The sequence below is a fragment of the Nymphaea colorata genome, chromosome 3 (genome assembly GCF_008831285.2).
Source record: "Nymphaea colorata isolate Beijing-Zhang1983 chromosome 3, ASM883128v2, whole genome shotgun sequence".
Taxonomy (NCBI): domain Eukaryota; kingdom Viridiplantae; phylum Streptophyta; class Magnoliopsida; order Nymphaeales; family Nymphaeaceae; genus Nymphaea; species Nymphaea colorata.
Window position 1 is genome coordinate 27,453,417 of NC_045140.1, and position 20,216 is coordinate 27,473,632.

General features: G+C 40.8%; 3 protein-coding genes across 12 annotated transcripts; 2 read left to right on the plus strand and 1 right to left on the minus strand.

Moving 5' to 3' along the window:
* Positions 1-2,954: 2,954 nt before the first annotated feature.
* Positions 2,955-4,339, plus strand: LOC116251096 (xyloglucan endotransglucosylase protein 7-like). The gene is made up of 3 exons (XM_031625170.2): positions 2,955-3,305; positions 3,422-3,615; positions 3,753-4,339. The coding sequence occupies exons 1-3, from the start codon at positions 3,039-3,041 to the stop codon at positions 4,132-4,134; spliced, it is 843 nt and encodes a 280-aa protein (XP_031481030.1). The 5' UTR covers positions 2,955-3,038; the 3' UTR covers positions 4,135-4,339.
* A 5,734-nt stretch (positions 4,340-10,073) lies between these two features.
* LOC116250130 (uncharacterized) lies at positions 10,074-20,201 on the minus strand. 10 transcript variants are annotated; one of them, XM_031623559.1, is made up of 3 exons: positions 20,053-20,201; positions 18,187-18,231; positions 10,074-10,333 (listed from the first exon to the last, which is right to left on the minus strand). In XM_031623559.1, exons 1-3 carry the CDS (start codon positions 20,178-20,180, stop codon positions 10,180-10,182), a joined length of 327 nt encoding a protein of 108 aa, XP_031479419.1. In that variant the 5' UTR covers positions 20,181-20,201; the 3' UTR covers positions 10,074-10,179. The 10 variants fall into 10 exon arrangements, 2 of the variants coding, with proteins under 2 accessions (XP_031479419.1, XP_049932825.1); XM_050076868.1 differs by lacking the exon at positions 20,053-20,201 and adding an exon at positions 18,868-20,046; XR_004171321.2 differs by lacking the exon at positions 10,074-10,333 and adding an exon at positions 18,868-19,029 and having other exon boundaries at positions 16,884-18,487; positions 20,053-20,184.
* On the plus strand, positions 15,275-16,732 carry LOC116250129 (xyloglucan endotransglucosylase protein 7-like). Its single transcript, XM_031623558.2, has 3 exons — positions 15,275-15,690; positions 15,817-16,010; positions 16,138-16,732. Exons 1-3 carry the CDS (start codon positions 15,427-15,429, stop codon positions 16,517-16,519), a joined length of 840 nt encoding a protein of 279 aa, XP_031479418.1. The 5' UTR covers positions 15,275-15,426; the 3' UTR covers positions 16,520-16,732.
* Positions 20,202-20,216: the final 15 nt, after the last annotated feature.

The following is a 20,216-nucleotide window of genomic DNA, read 5'->3' on the forward strand; positions in this document are numbered from 1 at the left end:
TCGAACAGGTGACCACTAAGCAATACTCGAACAGGTGACCCAGTTACCTGTTCGAGTAAGGCTGCTTTTTGGTAGTGTACTCCTTTGGGTATCTTAAGAACCTCGTCTAGTTTATTCTCCTCAAACAGCTTTCCTCCTGTTCAGAAAAATGTCAAAATGAATCCGAAAATGTATGAAACTCCCATTGAATAGGCCTCTGTTCTTCAACCTTCAGCCGCACAGTAGGCACCAACTCTTTTCATTTCTCTCAAACTCGAAACAACGTCTTCAGAAATGGTGGCCATTACATAAATGACGTAAATTTAAGAGAGAAGAAATGGAACACGACGAGCTGAGAATCAAAAGCGCGTCACTATCTGCCAATGCGAGGCCAAGCATCGCCAGTTGCATATAAGAATGAATTCATGGCTAATCAACGTGTGCCCCACAATTAGTTTCAACAAGCTCATGTGAGGTTGCTCATTTTCCACCTCCACCAAACAAAAAATATTATCATCCAAATATATATATATATATATATTGATCAAATTTTTTGTTTTGCTCTTCATAAAAGTGTTTTGGTTTTGATTTTTGCACTGAGTTGGAGAAAGATACTCGATCGAGATTCAAATTAAACGAGCAATGAGGCTTCACTAAGCTAGTCATTAGCTCTTGCCAAAGGCTTAATTGCCTAATTAATTGGGGTTGCTTAGTAAGAGCGCAATAGATTTAAGTTAACCCATACGTCACTCAGTTCGCTGTCGCCATCTATTCGTTGCATCATGATTGCATCAACGCACCGTGGCCCCATAGAGGAGCTTGCGTGTGAAATACCCCCAGCGCAGCGCTTATCCAACTCATGTCTCTTGGACTTTGCGGTTTGGATCTTGAAAAGTGAACGGATTCATTCCTTCATTGATTGATTCATGATTTGACAAATTTAAAAACATTTTTTATTTTAGATAATTGGTAATTAATTTATTTTTTGTGATGTGGGCATCGATCAAGCATTTAAACGTAGCGCAATCAGTATTAAGGCAGTTCACACTCAACAAGTTCAAGGTTTGAATCTTGTAATCACTCACGCTCTAATATGCTCTTTTTCAGATTGCAAAGAATAGAATTGCAATATGATAGTTGAAAAATATATCATAAGTCAAGCCAGACTATGAAGCAAACTAAAACCTTGCAAGCATAAAGATGTAACCTTTTAAGTGGTTCTAATCTAATCTTGTGATCACGGCCATGTTTCCATGTGCTACTTATTCAGACCGCAAACAATAGTAAGTGCAATACTTGAGTTAAAGAGTGTACCATAAGTCGTTAAAACCTTAAAAACACAAGGACATGACCTTAGAGGTTTCCGAAAGGTGTTTTATTGAGTAAACATTGAAAACAAATTAAATGCAAAATATTTATGTACAATTAAACATGTTTGGGCTGATTCTCAAAAGTTAGCATTTTTTTTCTTTACAATTATTCATTGTATAAGCTTTTTTTTTCTTTAAAATGATTAATTGTATATACTTAGTCTATCACAATCAACACGACAGCGAACTTAAATAAGCTTTTATCTATTTTCTTCATGGCTACCTAGTGTTCGTTTATCATATTTTCGTTTTGTTTCACGTCAAATCGACACCAGATCATCGCTTGCATGTCATAGGAAAAAAATGACCGGAAGTGCCAAGTTAATCGTGTTGGTCAGATTCTTACTTCATCAACAACTCGATCATCCGGTGCTAAACAACACGTACAGTGATAAATAATTCATTGCATGGTCGATCGATCGCTTAACAGGATTCGATAAGGCTTTTGATGCCTGCAAGTGTGTGAAGAGTTGTATGTTGAGGGCCTGGCTAGAGTTTTATAAGAAAGAAAGGATTTAATGAAAGTAATCAACCATAAAATTTGACAATTATGTGAATTAGCGAAGAAAGCAACACTTGTGGATAAGTACCGATGAGCTCCCTCTCATGCCTACTTTGAGTTTCTTTGCATAGGGAACAACAACCGGCCCTTACGAAAGTTTATCTAAACCAGGTGTGCCGTGCCGTGCCGTGTATTCTTTTATTTATTTTTTCTATTGCAAGCCTGCAACTAGTTACATTGTAGGTTAAACCCCAGTTGTGTTCTGGGTGGGCATCTAGTCGGCTAGGTTATAAATAAAAACTTTATGTTTTATAATATAAAATATATTTTTAATAATAAAATATATATTATTAATAAAAATTACTTGTAAAAGGTTATCGAACTGGATCGGGTCCCATCAAGCTGATCTGGACTGATTTATTGGGTCCAAACCTTAGCCCAAATCGAGTTTTTGAGACCAGAACCTAGGTTCGTTAGGTGGGGGTGGGTACCGAGCCCGTGGCAAGTCGGCGACCCAACCGGACTCCCACTCCCACCCTTAGTTGTGTTTAAATGTTAGAACTAATTTAGTTTTGGTTGGTAAAGCCCATTTGACATGTCTGTGATGGGGAACGCTCTGGAATGTTGTTTAAATGCATGAAGTTCAGAAACCACCGGCACAATGGATCACTAAATTCTTGCATTGCATTATTCCTGATTTCGTGTGGAGTGGAGAGGGGCGCGGCTGCTATCGGGTCCAGGTACTTTCGTCTTTTACGAAAAGATTTTTTCTCATTTTCAATAGCCATGGTCTTAACAAAAAATAATATTTATTTTAGTCTCGAAGAATCTTCCGAGAAGGAGATTATTTATTTAAATATAACAGGTCAAAACGAAACCAAAAAATTATTCCAAACAATGAAAGGGAAGATAAAGATTGGCGAGTACTAGGAAGAGTCAGATAAAGGGAAGAGCGCGTCGGCGTGGCCCAATTAAGTTAACAGCAGACGCTAGCTGTCTGCCTCTACCAACACCTTTACTTCGACGTTTCTTCCTTCCCACGACATCACTCGTCATCATCCTCCTTCCATCCTTCCTGACTATAAATACTCCATGTCCACCCTCTTTGAGCACCACACAGCAGCGCTGCCCAGTGCCCACGCATTTCTTTACTAGTTTGAGTTTGACCAGCCAGCTCCACCATAAGTATGACCTCCTTCGGCAGAGTGGCGGCCCTGTTGCTGCTGTTGCTGAGCTTCTGCGGCGCGTCCATGGCCAACTTCTGGACGGACGTCGACATTACGTGGGGCGGTTCACGAGCCGCCATCACCAACAACGGCCAGCAGCTCCAGCTATCCATGGACAGGACCTCCGGCTCCGGCTTCCAATCCAAGAACGAGTACCTCTTCGGCAGGTTCGACATGAAAATAAAGCTCGTCCCCGGCAACTCCGCCGGCACCGTCACCGCCTACTATGTGAGTACTTAGCAGAAAATTGCTTTTACTGTTTCTGTTTCGCAGTTCTTTAATTTTGACCGCCCTGTTAGGCTGTTCCTTCCTTAAATAATTTCTTCTGCAATACGATTGAACAGCTATCCTCTCAAGGGCCTACCCATGACGAGATAGATATGGAGTTCCTGGGCAACGAAACCGGGCAGCCTTACACCCTTCACACCAACGTCTACACGCAGGGGAAGGGCAACAGGGAGCAGCAGTTCTGCCTCTGGTTCGACCCAACCGCCGACTTCCACACTTACACCATCCTCTGGAATCCTCGCCTAGTAATGTGAGTTCAACTCTTCCATCCCTTACCTTATACTGATCATCTCCATTCGACGAATGAAAAATGGCTTCTGCATACCATTCTTGAAGTTGGTACTCATGAATTTCTGTCTGCATATATCGATGGATTGAACGAATCAGGTTCTACGTGGACGGGACTCTGATAAGGATGTTCAGGAACCATGAGTCGGCAGGCGTGGCTTACCCGAGCAGGCAGGCCATGAGGATGTACTCCAGCCTGTGGGACGCCGAGGACTGGGCAACCCAGGGCGGCCGCGTCAAGACCGACTGGTCCAAGGCTCCTTTTGTCGCCACCTTCGGTGACATAGCCATCAATGGCTGCGTCTGGAAGGGCTCCGCCTCTTCCTGCGCCGCTTCCTCTTCCAGTTGGATGAACCAAGCAGCCGCCTCCTCAGACCTACAGAAGATGCAGTGGGTGCAGAGGAACTACATGATCTACAACTACTGCAAGGACGTCAACCGATTCCCCCAGGGTCTTCCGGCCGAATGCTCCCTCTCTTGATCCTTCGGCGACATACCAACATAGGAATATTCCCCCTATATCCTGTATACCCGTATTCTTTCATTCTGCTTGTGATCGATAAGCTTGCATTTCCCTTCAATTTTTCGCCTGAACGTTCTTGTTCAAGCAATTGTATCGGATACGTGAAATAAGTACTTCACTTGCATTGTACCATAAGAAGAAGAACTTTTCGTATTACGTCTTATATTTGTTCTCTAGCTAACTTTGATTAACTAAGCTTTATGTAGATATATCATCTAGCCACATGTATTTTCATACCAAATGGTGGTCCATCGTGGGGCACCATTTCGTATATTTCCACACGGAGTACCCCTTGCGCTTAATTTGCATGCTGCATTATTGAGGCCGCAATATTTTAATCAAACATTTGTCAATAATTCAGAAGAACTATAGCCAAGTACAAGTCTTCAACCTGTATCTGGAGATAAGCCCTTCACCAGTTCTTACATTGTCCATTAGTATAGAGACACCTAGACCGTGAGATGATGAGTACACGAGGAGGAAGTGCTCTTCAATGTACCTTTTACGACCCGCTTACTCGCTATCCTACAACCTTGAATAAAAAATGATCTTTTCAAAAGTAGTAGCATGCACTGATGTTCAAGCGGCAGGGAATTAGATAGGTACCTACTATTAAGCCTTGTTTTCTTCACATAGGCGTGACAAAATATATCATTTTGTCTGAAAAGGATTAACACAAATTTTCTTGGTCAAACTTAAGAACGTATGTGAGTAAATAAGCCGGACGAAAAAATGATGCAATAGTTGACAACTAATCTTAGCAAAAGTATTACTCTTCTTCACCTTTGTCCACATTCAATTGTAATTTGACTTCAAAATAAGATTACGTGATTTTTTTTTTATGGAAATTAACAAACAGGGATTGAAGTGGTTCAACTGTTGCAACCTGTTTGGTTGGAGGGAAATGGATAAAGTGTGTTTGGCTGCGAGGGGAGGGAAAGGGATAAAGTGTGTCGTCTTCTTCCTTTCAATAGTATCAGAATTTCAAATTGGTTTTTAGTAGAGCAGCGTGGTGTTCGATATTGCTGCATCCTATAGATTCCAGCCTGATCAGACATCAAAATCAAGCTATTTTCTGGTGATTTGAGGACGGATTTTGTACCAACTGGTTCCTAAATATCTCGCACAGGTCCTGCCCAAATTTTAAGTGAAACAGAGTTCGCTTGGGCAGCAAAAGATCAAAACTCAACAATTTCAGCCTGCAATTTACAGTTTCTGTGAGACCAGAATCTGCACCGGATTCCGGCAGTCGGCGTTGTCAGCTCTGGTGCCGAAAAAGGTCGAGCATAGGCTCAATGGAAGCAAATGCATGTCAAGAATCTCCAGGCCAAATTTCAGAATTTTTGGAGTTTTGGTTGGAGAGTTATGAATTTTTGAGTGAGCCTCTGTCGCTGGAAAGTTCCTGCACGGGCTGATGCACAGGCGACAGACTTGACAACCGAGGGCTAGGCCTAACTTTCTAAGCATCACGATTTTTACTGGAGCTGAGTTAGAAGATAAACTTGGTGGCGTTGAATTCCTTGACGTGTCTATTATTTTTCTACCAAGTTTCATGATTTTTGGAGTTCTCATTAAAAAGATATCAAATTTACAAGCGGTGCCTATTTTCTGATACAATACCTGCGACAAGAACTGTGACAGCAGCCTTTTCTAAAACCTCTTATTTTTTTAAACATTTTGTTTATTAGGGGTATTATAGTAAAGTATTATAAATTCCATCATTTTATTTCTTTTATCTAGTCCAAACAAACATGATTTTAGTCTTTCATTTTTTTTTAATCCAAAAAACTTTTTTTAATCACTTCTTTCATTTTCTTTCCATTCCCTTTATTTCCCTCCATTCCTTTCCCTCCCTTTCCTTCCAACCAAACAGAGGGTTAGTGACAATAAAAAGAAATGCACTTAAAATCATTAGTGCTGGTCTTAATTGCAAGGACGCAATGGGGTTTTGATTCCTGAAAACACTGCACATGTGACAGAATGTTTCCAGATATAAATAATGAAGTCCCGCGGATTTCTATTCAGTGATGACATATAGGACCATAACATCAAGTTAGTTGCATCCTCTAAATTCTAATACAAATATTTCCTCAAGAAAATTGATTGACTTCTGCTACTGATTCTACTTCGCTTGGATAGTTTAGGAGGTGTCTGAGATATCTGGAATGATGAAATTTTAGAATCGAAATGCTCGTTTTTTATTGAACCCTATTTGTTTAATAATTTAGATTTAATTTAATTAAAAAATGGTGTTTTGATTATAAAATTCCATGGTCCTAGATATATCAAACGCCCACTTAGAGTAGGAGATCTAAATGCTTCAAATCTTTGAAACCCTATTTGAAAAAATTAATACTAGAGTTTTATTAGGTAGTAACTCTATTGCTACTCAGTTACACAATATATCGGGGCGACAAATTTCATTTAGTGAATAAGATATCAAGTTTTAGATATGAAACAAACTATTTTATCCCTAGTTTTCATTATTTATTGGTTCACATCGTCTGACAAAGACTATTAACCAAAAAAAAATAATGCATGCATTTGGTACCTAGACAAGTTAGGATAGAAATAGATGAACAAGGCAACTCAATAATCATTTCGTTAAATTGTGACTGGATTCTACCTAGCTAATTAGTGAAAATATCTTCTTGTAATCATCCCAGAGATAATACCATAATAATTAGTTCGACTTTGCCAGTAACAAGTGTTAATTAGAAAAACACGGTAATGAATATCCAAACGGAGATTCAACAGCTAAAAGATTGCTTAGGATATTGTACCATGAAATGCATTTCATGTAGAAAATTTCATGCTCTCATTGAATATAAATAATCCAGATAAAAGAATGTTGTTTTGATCATGATATTTAATATACATACAAATATATATACAAATAAAGTAGTTTAACCAATTATTATATATTTTTGTTACAATTCAAATTCATATGAAAATTTTCAATCCGGATCCGTGTCGGTGGAAAATGCGTTCAATTTTTTCTAACCATTGACATTCTTAACCAACTGAACATTCAAACCCAATACACCAAACAACCAATGGATTTTCATTCTTCTTAATATTCAATCAATTTTGTCTTTCCTTTATACCAGTTGTACTTCTAGAAAACGCTGAAACCAAATGCCATTAAATCATGACTACCCAAGAGTTGGCAAGACAGTGAAATCAAACTAAAATTCATCTTCTTCTCAAATCCCATGCAGATAGCAAAATTTAAAGCCAGCCATGAATGGAGTAGACAAATATTTCATGTCGCCAATGTAACTCCTCCTGTATGTGAACCTTGTAAACAAAACTGGTAAGGATGATAAGGGCCACAAATCCGTTGGAGAGAAAATCGACAATCAAGATATGGATAAAGATGTCAAGCTGGTAATAGAAGATTGTGATCAAATGAAAAAGGCAGAGAAATCAAAAGATAAGGAAAGGCGACAATTTAGGGATCAGATGAAGATTTCATTTAATCTAGTCAAGAACAATCTTGCCTATGATAATACGTGATTTCTTCCTTATAAAAAGGACTCGACTCTACCATTGTAATTATTCTCTCATCAATAAACAAAAAGTTTCTTCTGATCGTGGATGTAGGCTTACCTAGGTTGAACCACATTAATCTTTGATTTTCCTTTGCTTTTCTTTATGGTATCAGAGCTTGAGAATCAGCCATAGCGATTGATTCCTGTTGAACAGAGATAGAACAGAGGAAGAACATATATAGTCCTTCCAGTACATTTGCAAATTTATTGGAGCTTTGAGGAGCGACCACTTGCATTTTGAAGCATTGTTGGTCAAGGAACAGGAAAAACATGGGCGACACTAATTTTTGCCCCTTGTTCATCATCTGGCGTTGTCACCACAAGTGATCTTCCACTGCCAGATTTCATAGAAAGAGTATCCAATCTGTTACGAATTCAACGCCCCACTGCTCGACCGGAACCGACGCCGGTGCTGGCTAGAATAGAAGTATCTCCGGCCGCCTCTCCTGCTGCAGGAAAAACAGGGGTGACACTGTTTTTTGCTCCTCGTTCTTCGTCTGGTGTTGTCACCACTAGTGATCTTCCACCGCAAGATTACTACAAGAAGAATCGCCACTCTGTTACGCTTCCAACAGTACCAAGCTCGACAATTTTCGTGCTTGGAGACGGCCGCAATTGTTGATTTTTGCAACCACCCTTCCTGCTAAGGTCTCCTGCTGTGAGGAAACGTTGTTTATCATTTTCCATTTCCATCGGCCGACATCTTCAAATCAGGTGATCTCCCATTGAAATGCTACTACGAGCATAAACTTTTTTTTGGTTGGACATCCAATGGTACCAAGTTCGACTGAATTCGAGCTTGGAGTTGGGTGAAAACATTGATTTTTCGATCGTCCTTCCTGTTGCTACTTACCGTTTTTTTTCTAGCGACTTCAACTCTGATGTTAAAGCTCTTGAATTGTGTCTCCTTCCATGCTCATTTTCCCTTATCCTTATACTATCATTGTTGCGAATTTCGTCTCTCTCAAGGTACGAGCTGAAAATTTTCTTCTATGGAAAACACAAATTTTGGCATTGATTGAGAGCCAAGATCTTCAAAGATTTTTGACTGGCGAGGTTATTGCCCCATCAGAATTCATTGATGATTCTTATTCTCAAAAAGTGTCCAATCCTCATTTTACTGCTTGGAGAAAACCTGATCGCCTAATCAAGGGATGGATAACCAGCACATTGTGTGAAAGTGCACTTGGCTTAGTAGTTGGCCTTGAGACATCCAAGGATATCTGGAGGACTCTTATGAATACATTCTCTCGAAAATCGTGTGAAAGAGAATTTCTTCTCACGCATTTGCTCACTTTGCTTAAAAAGAATGATGATTCTGTAGAAGCATATATTGGAAAATTCAAACATATATGCGATGATCTTTTAGCTATTGAAAAATCTTTTGATGAGGGGGCACAAGTTTAATGGCTGCTCCAAGGGCTTGGAGAAGTATGTGAAGCTTTTATTACATCCATGCTTCAACCACCTACACTGCCGTATGAAGAAGTTGTTTCTCTTCTTCAAAGATTCGACTCGCGTTTAAAAAGTCCTACTCCTCCTATCATGACAATGACACACCAACAATCTAGACAAGGAGATGGGCGTGGACGCAGCTATAGAGGGCGTGGACGCAGCTATAGAGGTCGTGGACACTATCAAAATCACACACATGAAAATTCCTCCTCTAATAGTAATGAGAAGAAAAGCAAAAATCCTACTGTTTGTCAAATATGCGGTAAGAAATATTACTCTGCCATCAAGTTTTTTGAACGATTTAATCATTCCTATCAAGCCGAAGATGCTCAACAAGCACTCGCTGCTATTACTATTGATGATGCAAATTACTCAGAATGGTTAGTAGATACTGGACCATCCACCCACATGACTGGAAACCCTGGTAAGATTTCTAAAATATCTCCGTATCATGGAATTGATCATGTTGTCGTTGGAAATGGCACGTCTCTTTCTATTTTTCCTCTCAACTATGTTGTTTTTCTCAGGTGTATAAGGACATGAAAATCGATAAAGAATTCCATGTTTTTCACAAAATAATTCCAGCACCTTGTTGCAAAATTCGCCGCAGTTCTTTGATTGAATGGTGGCAATGGTTGAGTTTAGTTGTTTTTCCACCAAAACTTTAAAATTTCGAAAGCAGTCAACCACTTCAGATTTTGCCTTTAGAAGAAATAACCATGAGTAGTGAGAAAAATTATCAACAATGAAAATGAAGTATTTGAAACCATCCTTGGAGGACAGGGGAGCCGATCCCCACACATCCATATGTAATACTTCAAGAATCCCAGAGGCATAGAAATCAAAAGAAGGAAATGGTTGTTTATGCATTTTGTCAACAAGACAAGATTCACAAACATCTCTTCTAGGCAAAGAGTTTATTGAAATTAAATTACTGGAATTTAAAAGATTCACAATCCTTTTATTTGCATGTCCTAACCGGCAATGCCAAAGCTCATAAGGGGTTGCATCCTTGTGATGTGAAAACCAGCTGCTCGTACTTGGTTGTTGCAGGCTCTTTTAAGCCTAATAAGGTACGCTTCTTTGGTCCTCGAAGAAGAATCTTGTTTGTTCGTTGATCCTTAATCACAAAATCATACGGTGAGAACCTGAAAATACAGTCATTATCAGTAGTGAATTTTCTGACTGATAACAAATTGTGAACAATAGTGGGCACGTGAATAACATTCTTGAGTTTAGAGGAATTTCCAGCAACATCGACTAATAAATCACCAGTATGCTTAATAGAAAGGCAAGAACCATTACCAATCATGACATTCTCTTGACCATCTTGAGGAGCGGAGCTTTGTTGTGCATCATATCATCATATGATTTGTAGCATCGGTATCAGGATACCAATATTCATTTATTGAGTCTTGTAGACTCATAGCAGAATAGGCTTGAGGAATGTCGTAGCACGTACGAGATGAGTGACCCTTCCGTCCACAAAATTGGCAAATAATAGTAGGGCGTTGTTATTGTGGGCTGGCCGTACCAGGTCGTTGTTTTTATTGGGGCTGAAATTGAGTTCCACGACCACCATGGTATCTTCCTCCTCGGCCACGGAAGCAACTCCTTGCGCAGCAACATGATTCTCAGAGGAGACTGAGAACCATATGATTTCTCAAGGGTCAACCAAACATCATGGGCAGTTTTGGTGCACATAATCTGTCCCAACACAGCTTCCATGATTGTTGCCTTGATCCAACTTAATGTGAGGCGATCCATCCTTCTCCATGCAACAAATTCTGAATTCACTTTAGTCTTGTCGTCTTTTGTTATCTCCTTCTGTGGTTCGACTTGAGTCCCATCAACAAACTGAAGAAGATCTTGAGAGTCCATTACTAACTCTAGTTAACTTCGCCATAATAGGTAGTTATCTTGGTTGAGTTTACTCGAGACCAGTGCAACAACAGCATCATTCCATTGGGTGGGAGGCGTGGCAGCCATGGTACTTCTAAACGGAGATAGCTAAGGCTGAAGATAATGCAAAATAGAAGTTCCGCCAAAGACAGGCGAGGGAAAATCAGACCGACGTTCCGTTTCCCCGGCCAACCTAGCTGTCGAGCAGGGATGTTTTGGAAACTAGACACCTGGACTATCACTCGAACCAAGTTTGAGCTCCAGAGAAAAATCCTGGAGTTAACGCCAGGCTCTTGAAGTTCCACTACTTTCCAAAATATTTTTCCCTGTTTCACGTTTAGGAGAGGCAGTGCTTCAAACCTTCAGCGTTAGCTCCCCTTAGCTCCAATCAACGCCAAATTTTGCCCAAGGATCTCTAAGATAACTAGGTTTCAGATGGTATGCTGCCGGACAGCTAATACCCATGGAGAATCTCACAAGGAGTGACTGATCCGCCGCTGGTCGCAAGGTAGACTGCGTTCTCAGGCCTCCGCGACACCAGAAAACCAGTTGGTAAAGAAAAGTTTGTATCTCCTCAACGCCTACTCCAAAAAATCTAAAACTTGGTATGAAGATTCCTCAGGAGGAGACAATTCCAACGAGCCCTTGCTCAACCCCTATCGTCGCCGGAGCTGACAACGCCGGTCAGTTTTGCATGCTATTTTCTGGTGGTCAATGCCATGTTATGCAATTAAGGCACTGGAGATGGTTCAAAAGAGGTGGACGTAAATCTGGGGGGTCCGGCTGGCTCAGTTGATGTTTTTGGACAAGGACGGGCTCCTTGGAACCGCAACGGGTAGGGAATGTTTCCTGAGCAGTACGAGGACTAACAAAGGCCGGTGTTGGCATTGGTGTGCATATGAACAGGAATGCGAAAAAAGAACTATGGCTGAAAACAGAGGAGCAGCCAAAGTCTATGGCTGAAAACAGAGGAGCAACCAGGACTTTGTTTATGTGACGATGGCAACGGCTGCGTATGAAAACACGCAGGTGGCTCTGATACTATGAAAGATGAACTAGAGAAAACAAGAGAGAGAGAGAGAGAGAGAGAGTAAATTTTCTTGCAAGAGTATATATTGGTTTATATAATGTAATTTGTGGTCAGTTACACAACTTTAGTGGGCTGGTACATCTTTGGTAACATGTTACAAATTAAAACATATATGGTAATAATTTAAACAAGGTGTTACGGGTGAAAAGATCCTTCACTCGGTAAAAATATGATCTGTAACGTTCATCCTTGGATATCACCTTGTCATAACTTTCCTTTAACACCTGCAACACCAAACATTCCACTTTTACGGCAAGCAGCAATATGAATACAACATTTCACCCTCTCATTCCATAAACAATCCCCCCATTTAATGTCAGTCACCAGCTAATTCTCCATCTTCTGCTTGTCCTCCTTCTTCCACTTTGTAGAGCTGATAAACTCCTTAAAAACCCTCCCATATAGTACTTGAGTAATTTCTTGCCGCCTTAAAGCCATCATACCCACGACGGTTCCTCGTCTTTCAAATGTACCAAAACAGAACTTGGAAGACAAAGCTCCAACAATCTTCATAGCCTGTCCAGGATTCTACATTACAACCAGTGATCTCTCACCCACACGCCATTTCTCACATTGGAGAACAAAATTTGATTCCTCTTCCGAACTGCCTTGATTAGAAAATTAACCTTTCCCACAACAGAAAACCGAGCACTAGGAATTGAGGGTCATGGTTTCTTTAAGGAAGAAAAAATCCAAGAGTAATCAAACTTACCGCTCCCAATCGCACCCATGAGAGTAGCAATGGCAGAAAATGCAAACGGGTTCAACATCTTCTCGTATGCCTGCCTTGGAATAAAGAGACGCTTGCGACCATCCACCTCTCGAATTGGTAACTTGGAAATTTTTTAGTCTGGAATGCCATCATCTTCCTCTACTATAGAAGCCAAGAGCATTTCACTGCCTCCATTGTTTGCCGCACTCCTACAGCATCTTGAATGACCGTCTTAGAGACTTCATTCTCATCAACATCGTCAACCATTACACATCTCTCTGACCAGGAGACTGTTGGATACTACGAAAAAACCGAAGGAGCTGGTTATTTATGCCCAGCATCTTTCTGTTTTAGGGTTGCAGAACTGATTACCCTAAAGAGCTCTATAGAAGTAAACCCGAAAAACTAAACTCTGCTTTTTCTTCTACTTCTTCCTCTTGCTCTGCTATTTTCCACAGGGGGCTGTCGCTGCTTCTTCACTTGAGCACAGGAGCCGCTGGTGAGCTTACAGGCGATGACTTGCAACTCCAGCTGCGACTTCAATTGCTCTAACAGAGACTAACTTCCCCACCAAAGAGGGCATCTCTTCTTGAATCCGGTTCTTCATGAGACTCCATCTCCCGAGAGCCCTCTTCAATTTCCATTGAATCACAAACAGCCATGAACTAACAAACGCCAGTTATACCACCCTGCCCCATAGCTGAGCCTCCACTGGGGGGCAAGCCCCCTCCATCCTGAAGAACCTTGCGCACTGCCACCGTAAACCTTGAACGCCACCTAGAGCGTCTCTCTCCTGTATTCACTCCTCTTTGATCTTCTTTTCACTTTTACGTTCTTATACTTGAATAGGCAAGCTTCTAGCTTGAGTAGGAAAAGAAGCTACGGTTCTCATATTTGCCGACCATCTAATTTCAATACGTTTGGCTCATTCAAATTTGCGTAGCGGCAATCAGCTCTAAGGAACCGATCGACATTGTTACTTTTGTTTCTTCTCCTACATTATATATATAAAAGATGAAAAAAGATAGAAAAACACAAGGATTATCTGACATGGTCGGACACCTGAACCTTTTGAGGACCAACTTGAGCAGCCTGCAGGCCCACTCACCATAATTTCCTTCCACATAATTGTTCCCCACATCTATTTTATTTGTTGGGTATTAAAGAAAATTGCTCAGTCGGCCTCGTTGAGAAATCTTTGATCGAGCATCCGATGCAGCTGTTCCTTCCACGTCGACTTTAATTTCGTCCTTAGCAGATTGTACAAGAGAAAGGTGAAAGAGAAGAGACAGAACAAGAACAGGAAAAGGGGCTCCCTTCCAATCACTTGTTTAATTATAAATGCACAATTAATGTTGGAGGAAAGTTGGTGAAAGAGGAGTATCTAATACTTGAACCCCGTGTGCAGTGACTTCTCGCCTTATAAAAACATTGTGTTGTCCGTCATGGCTCCAGCTACATTTCATCATTGGAGTGGATTTTCTTTCTTAATTCATTTTTTAATCAATGATAGGAAGAAACATAATTAACTTAGTCCAGTGAGTGAATGAAAACAGAGTTGGGCATTGGGCCGGCCCAATAAGAAGCTGAGTTAAGCCAGTACTTGGTCCAGTGTCCACCTTAGCTGGTTGCAACATTCTTGTTCCCAGTTCAATTACCATACTCGCTATGCTTGTGGGTCATAGAACGCAGTACCAAGTTGACTGTGAGGATCTTTCATAGGAACCTTCTTTTTTGTCAAATTAAAATATGACTTAAAAGGCCATTTGATATGAAATTATCATGTTTTATATATATCCTCACACTTTAGACATGTAATTTAATGCATTGCATGCATCAAACAGCAAGCTACTTCAAAAGGATAGATAGACTAAAACATCCATGATGTTTGTTTTTGGAACTTAATAAATGCAAGAACCATCTTTCTAATATAAAATGAAAGAGGCAGTAAATTAACCAAAACAAGGCTTGCGGTACCACAGAGTGGTGCAAGCGTGATGGAACGAGGCGTGCCGGCACGCGTTCGCTTGTCCTTTTTGGCGTCTTCATGGAAGCCTCCTGCCTCCGTGCGGCGAGTTGACGAGACAAACGTGTACCAATTGGCATCCCAATGTAAAATAAATATGCCTATGTAATATACTTATATTATGTATATTGGTTTATGTATTGTCGCTTTTCAGAAATCATTGCAGCAGAAGAGTGGAGAAGGAAATTGCTGCTGCGGACGTTGGGGGAAAGCGTGGTGGTGGAACGCGTGGACCCCATGAGAACGCGCTCCTACCTGTCCCCTTCCCCGGCAAGACCCGCTTCTCAGGCGACCGCTGCTTCGCGGCAGCAGCAAACAGGGTAGGCGGTGGCGAGGGCAGCTGCCTACTACCGCCTATAAGTAGTCGTCTCAGCAGTCGAGCAATCCCACTCACATCAAAATCACAGACTACAATACTCCTCTTACCTTCGTGCTTTCCTCATCTTTGCTGGCAGCCCCTGTTTGGGTTTTCACTCCACTAATTTCTTCGCCGCTCAGACCACCCGCCAAGATGTCTTCCTCCTTTCACACATTGGCAGCTTTCCTGCTGCTGAGCTTCTTCATCGCTTCCACGGCGGATTTCTCCAAGGACGTGGACATCACATGGGGCGACCAACGAGCTGTGGTCACAAACAATGGCCAGCAGCTTAGCCTTTCCCTGGACAAGACCTCGGGTTCGGGATTCCAATCTAAACAGGAGTTCCTCTTCGGCAGGTTCGACATGAAAATCAAGTTGGTACCGGGAAACTCAGCTGGCACGGTCGCTGCCTACTACGTAAGCGCCTCATAACTCTCCTCCACTTTGTTCAAGATCTGTATGGTACTGGACAATGCAGCGGTTCATCTGCATCTTTTATGCATAAAATATATTCATGGAGATTCCTTTAATTCTTTGGCGCAGCTGTCTTCCCAAGGTCCCCTGCACGACGAGATAGACATGGAGTTTCTGGGTAATCTCAGTGGGCAACCTTACACCCTCCACACCAACGTCTACGCTCAGGGAAAAGGCAACAGAGAGCAACAGTTCCACCTCTGGTTCGACCCAACTACCGATTTCCACACCTACTCCATTCTTTGGAACCCCCAACAGATTATGTAAGTTACGAATCCAAGCTCCCAACCTCCCCTTCAGGACATTTATTTTTTGGTCTTCGCCTCATGAGACTGTAACTGAGAATTCTCTATTGCTAGTCTGACTCACTGTTCTTCTTTAATACTGAAGGTTCTACGTGGATGGAGCTCTGATAAGAGTGTTCAGGAATCACGAGTCGTCCGGCGTGCCTTATCCCAGCAAGCAAGCCATGAGGATGTATTCAAGCCTGTGGGACGCTGAGGATTGGGCGACGCAGGGCGGCCGAGTGAAGACGGACTGGACAAAGGCTCCCTTCACCGCCTCCTTCCGGGACGTGAGCATCAACGGCTGCGTCTGGACGGGCTCCAGCTCCTCATGCGGTCCTTCAACCTCTGGTTGGATGAACCAGGCAGCGGTCACCTCCGACCTACAGAAGATGGAATGGGTGCAGAAGAACTACATGATCTACAACTACTGCAACGACGCGCAGAGGTTTCCACAGGGTCTCCCGACGGAATGCTCCCTCTCATGAGATGCTTAATTTGGCGCAAGAAGACATATATACACAAAAATCATATATATGTTCATAAGTTTGCCGATTCTTTCATTCGTTCTTGTTGGTCCATGCGACAATTTTTTTCTTCTCCCTAGCATGTGTGTTGTATCAGCACTAGCTACTTGTGAATTGTGATTGATAAGGAATTTCATAAATCAAATAAGATAGTTCGTATCTTTCTGTCCTCTATACACGATTGGAAACTGTTAAACTCAAGCAGGCTTCACTAAAATGCTTCCCTTATTTCTTCAGAAAGTAGTAAATATTAAGGTTGAGAAAGTGAAGAAGAATATTATCTAAAAGACGACAGAAAAGAAACTTGGGAAATCCGCGTGGCAGGAATAAACACTAGATGCATCACATCACCGAACTCGGGAAGAAAGTAACAGCTAGAAAAAAAATCAAGGGCTCAATATGGTGACCAGAGTAATTTGTTACAGCTTTTCACGACAACGACCTCTTAACATGTAATGAGGGAATGCTCCAAATAAAAGGGTCGTATGGAAAGATACAAGTCTTTTTCCCATGCAGTTGTCTCTTTCTTCACCGGCGTACAAAAAGAAACAGGATTTTCATTTGATTGGTCTGGCTTCTCAGATACACAGATCTCATTACTTTCTAATATTTCTTATGGTTGATGGGTCTTCGTTTTTTCTGTTCCAATTTTGAATGTGTGGAAAGAGGCAACTTGCTTTTTAGCAAAACCAGTTTTCAGATAAATAATTTTAAGGTCCTTCAATCTGACATTTTACTGGCTTAAAGTCTGATGTTTGTATCTGGTGACTTTTCATTTGAATTCTAATTCGATTACAGATTTGATTCTTAATATTGGGTTTGGAGTCAGGTGCAAGGCCACATACCGAAACGCGTTACTGGTTTTCTTTAGCAAACTCAACTGGTCGGATTTGGGTTCAATGCTCAGATAATTTAATCCGTTCCCACCCCTAAGTGAAGCCTTTTTTATAAATCTGACCTAAGCAGACGGTGACCAAACTCAAACTCTGATTCTGATCATGGCAAAAGATTGTGGAAAGTAATGTAAAAATCTGGCTCAAGATAACATAGAAATTTGAATACAACTTGGATTTCGCACGCAACACAGTTAGATATTTTGATTGAACATGCATTTTTGCTTGGGGAACTTAAAATATAAATCACACACTACTAATAGTCTTCCTAAATCACACACTACTAATATAAATCACCGTACGTGGATATTTTGGATCTTAACTAAATATTAGAACGTCGGTGGGACCTGCGTCATAACGTCATTTCCACAATCATAGTTGGCTAACATATCAGTCGGATCAAGTAACTTCATCCTGAAACGCCCGATTAACTAAATCTCATTTTTTCGTACCAAACCCAGATATTATTGGAGGCCATGCAGTTGGGCTCCGGTAACACCAAACGTACGCTGACAATATATGGCAGGTGCATCCACCAACTTGGGCATTTGTCAATCCCAAAATTATGTGAAGCGTGAAGTGATCATGTTTATGTTGGAAAAAAAAACAAACAAACAAACAGCTTTAAGCATAGACATGTGTATGTACGAAACTTAGTGGTGAAGGATTTGTGTGTATTGAAGAAACTTTAATCACGGGCATGAAATTGATTCATACATAAAGCAAAGAACTTACCTGTCATTAGAAAGATTTATCCTTACAATGATAATTTCATGTTTTCTGCACAATGAGTTGAAAAGAAAATCAACACCTTAGCCTTTCCAATTGGAAGATAGAAATTAGAGTCAAGAACCTCCTCAGAAACACGCCCAGGCTTTCACCGTATCTGCATTAGTAATGAACTCAACAAAAACGTGCAAGAGAGGGATGTTTTTCCCACTAATAATGAGCCAATACATTAACCCAACACATACAATAATTCATTTTCAAGAAATACGAAAAGGTCTGGGTCTCCAACAGCTGTCCTCGAGCATCTCTGGTGAGTAAGGATAGAACACTTTAAGATCTGGACAAGCTCCATACTGGCTAGCATAGCAATGTAAACAAAGAATTGAAGAAGCACCATTTTAATTTCTTTTCAATAGGTGATAATATGATAGAAACGCTTGTGAAAAGCTTCTTCAGCCAAACTAAATAAAATAGTCAAAAGCAAAAAATGACAAGTAGCTACAACTTAATTATGAAACTACGAAGTCACAAAGCAGCTTCCTATATACAATAATGCCAATTCTCTAGAATAAAAGTCAAAACACTAAAAGACAAGTAATAAGCCAGTTAATAATTATAAGAAGAACCTATGAAATAAAGCAACGTTAAATTAGTGCCAGGCAAACGACACCAATAAAAAATCAGAACCTTGAAATGACTGATTTCTGGAATAGCTGAATTTGCCAAAATGAATTGCAGATAGGTGCACAAATTATGGGATTCCAACACAGCAAATGAAGTGCAGTGAACATGGTCAACGATCATGAGCATGACTAAATGAGATTGCAGCAGCAAACCAGGCTACAGCTCCTATTAAGAAAAAGGAGAAATTTAAACAAAATTGACACAAGTGGACCATTATTCATGTAATATCTGAGAGAATCACAAGCGAAAGCAATTAGGAGAGACCGCACCTAAAACTCATACAGGGAAGCTCATCACAGACTATACAGAATCCAACAAAGTTAACAATGTTATTGCTCATCAACAAGCCATCAGATATATCTTTGTTTGGCAAAGCAAACAAAAATGGATGCCAAACAAAAGTAGATTGAAATTCCTACTTAAGGAGGAAAAAATCAAGCTCGGAAACAAAGCCTACATTATCTAGGTCTCGTTGAAAAAATTTGACGCAGAACTAAGCATCAAATGCACAATCGTCCAGCATAAGCAATCTCACAGATTAATCAAGACCTAACATTTTGTGATATTAACAAGTGACATCATGCTTACATACCCCTGAGTATATCCTTGAGATCAACAGAGTGCGGTATTTATAATCGGTAAACACGGCTACGACAGCAAGACGAACCAGTCCCACAGGGTAAAGGGGAAGAGCATCAACTGAACAAGCAAAGTGCTCGTAAAAAAAGTTAAAAAGAAAAAAAAAAACTAGAAACTCCATATTCCGAATAAACGTCTTGATATCAAGAGATAACATGGGCCCGATGATCAATTGATGGGAAACAAAAAAGCTAAACAATCGAGTTGTTTTTGCGGCATCACCACAACATAAGTGAGAACCGATCAAGAACATCAACCAAAAAGGGCCAAAACAAATCAGCCAAACGAATCGAGTGGTTTTCCGAAAGATCGTCGCCAAATAAATTCAGAACCAATCTAAAAAGAAACAATCAAGCAGATCAAAGCAAAACAATCCGAACACAACAAAAGATAGCACATCCCACAGGCATTCATCATCAAGAGCCAACAAAAAGCATCAGACATCGATCTTGAGCCACCAGGAATCAACCGATGATTTGATGAAGGGAGAAAAGATTGAACCATAAGTGAAGTTAGGTTTCTGAAAGCAGAAGAGAAACAGAAACTCACCGAGAGGAAGAACGACAAGGGAGAGAGATCTCTGTCATCAAGAACGAACAACCCCGACGCTTCGGTTGGGAAAAATCTGGCGGGTCCAGGTTTTTCAAAACCATGTTTTGGGCGGAATCCGGTGTCATCCAAACAACCCGAAACAGGGCTTTGAGGTCCAACTT

Excerpts from the sequence above, each read along its gene's own strand:
- LOC116251096 (XM_031625170.2), top strand. The coding sequence starts at position 3,039 with ATGACCTCCTTCGGCAGAGTGGCGGCCCTGTTGCTGCTGTTGCTGAGC. Across the intron at positions 3,306-3,421 it reads GCACCGTCACCGCCTACTAT|CTATCCTCTCAAGGGCCTAC; the intron begins GTGAGTACTTAG and ends ACGATTGAACAG. Across the intron at positions 3,616-3,752 it reads TGGAATCCTCGCCTAGTAAT|GTTCTACGTGGACGGGACTC; the intron begins GTGAGTTCAACT and ends TGAACGAATCAG.
- LOC116250130 (XM_031623559.1), bottom strand. The coding sequence starts at position 20,180 with ATGACACCGGATTCCGCCCAAAACATGGTTTTGAAAAACCTGGACCCG. Across the intron at positions 18,232-20,052 it reads CCTTGTCGTTCTTCCTCTCG|AAAACATGAAATTATCATTG; the intron begins GTGAGTTTCTGT and ends CTCATTGTGCAG. Across the intron at positions 10,334-18,186 it reads ATAAATCTTTCTAATGACAG|GTTCTCACCGTATGATTTTG; the intron begins GTAAGTTCTTTG and ends CTGTATTTTCAG.
- LOC116250129 (XM_031623558.2), top strand. The coding sequence starts at position 15,427 with ATGTCTTCCTCCTTTCACACATTGGCAGCTTTCCTGCTGCTGAGCTTC. Across the intron at positions 15,691-15,816 it reads GCACGGTCGCTGCCTACTAC|CTGTCTTCCCAAGGTCCCCT; the intron begins GTAAGCGCCTCA and ends TCTTTGGCGCAG. Across the intron at positions 16,011-16,137 it reads TGGAACCCCCAACAGATTAT|GTTCTACGTGGATGGAGCTC; the intron begins GTAAGTTACGAA and ends TTAATACTGAAG.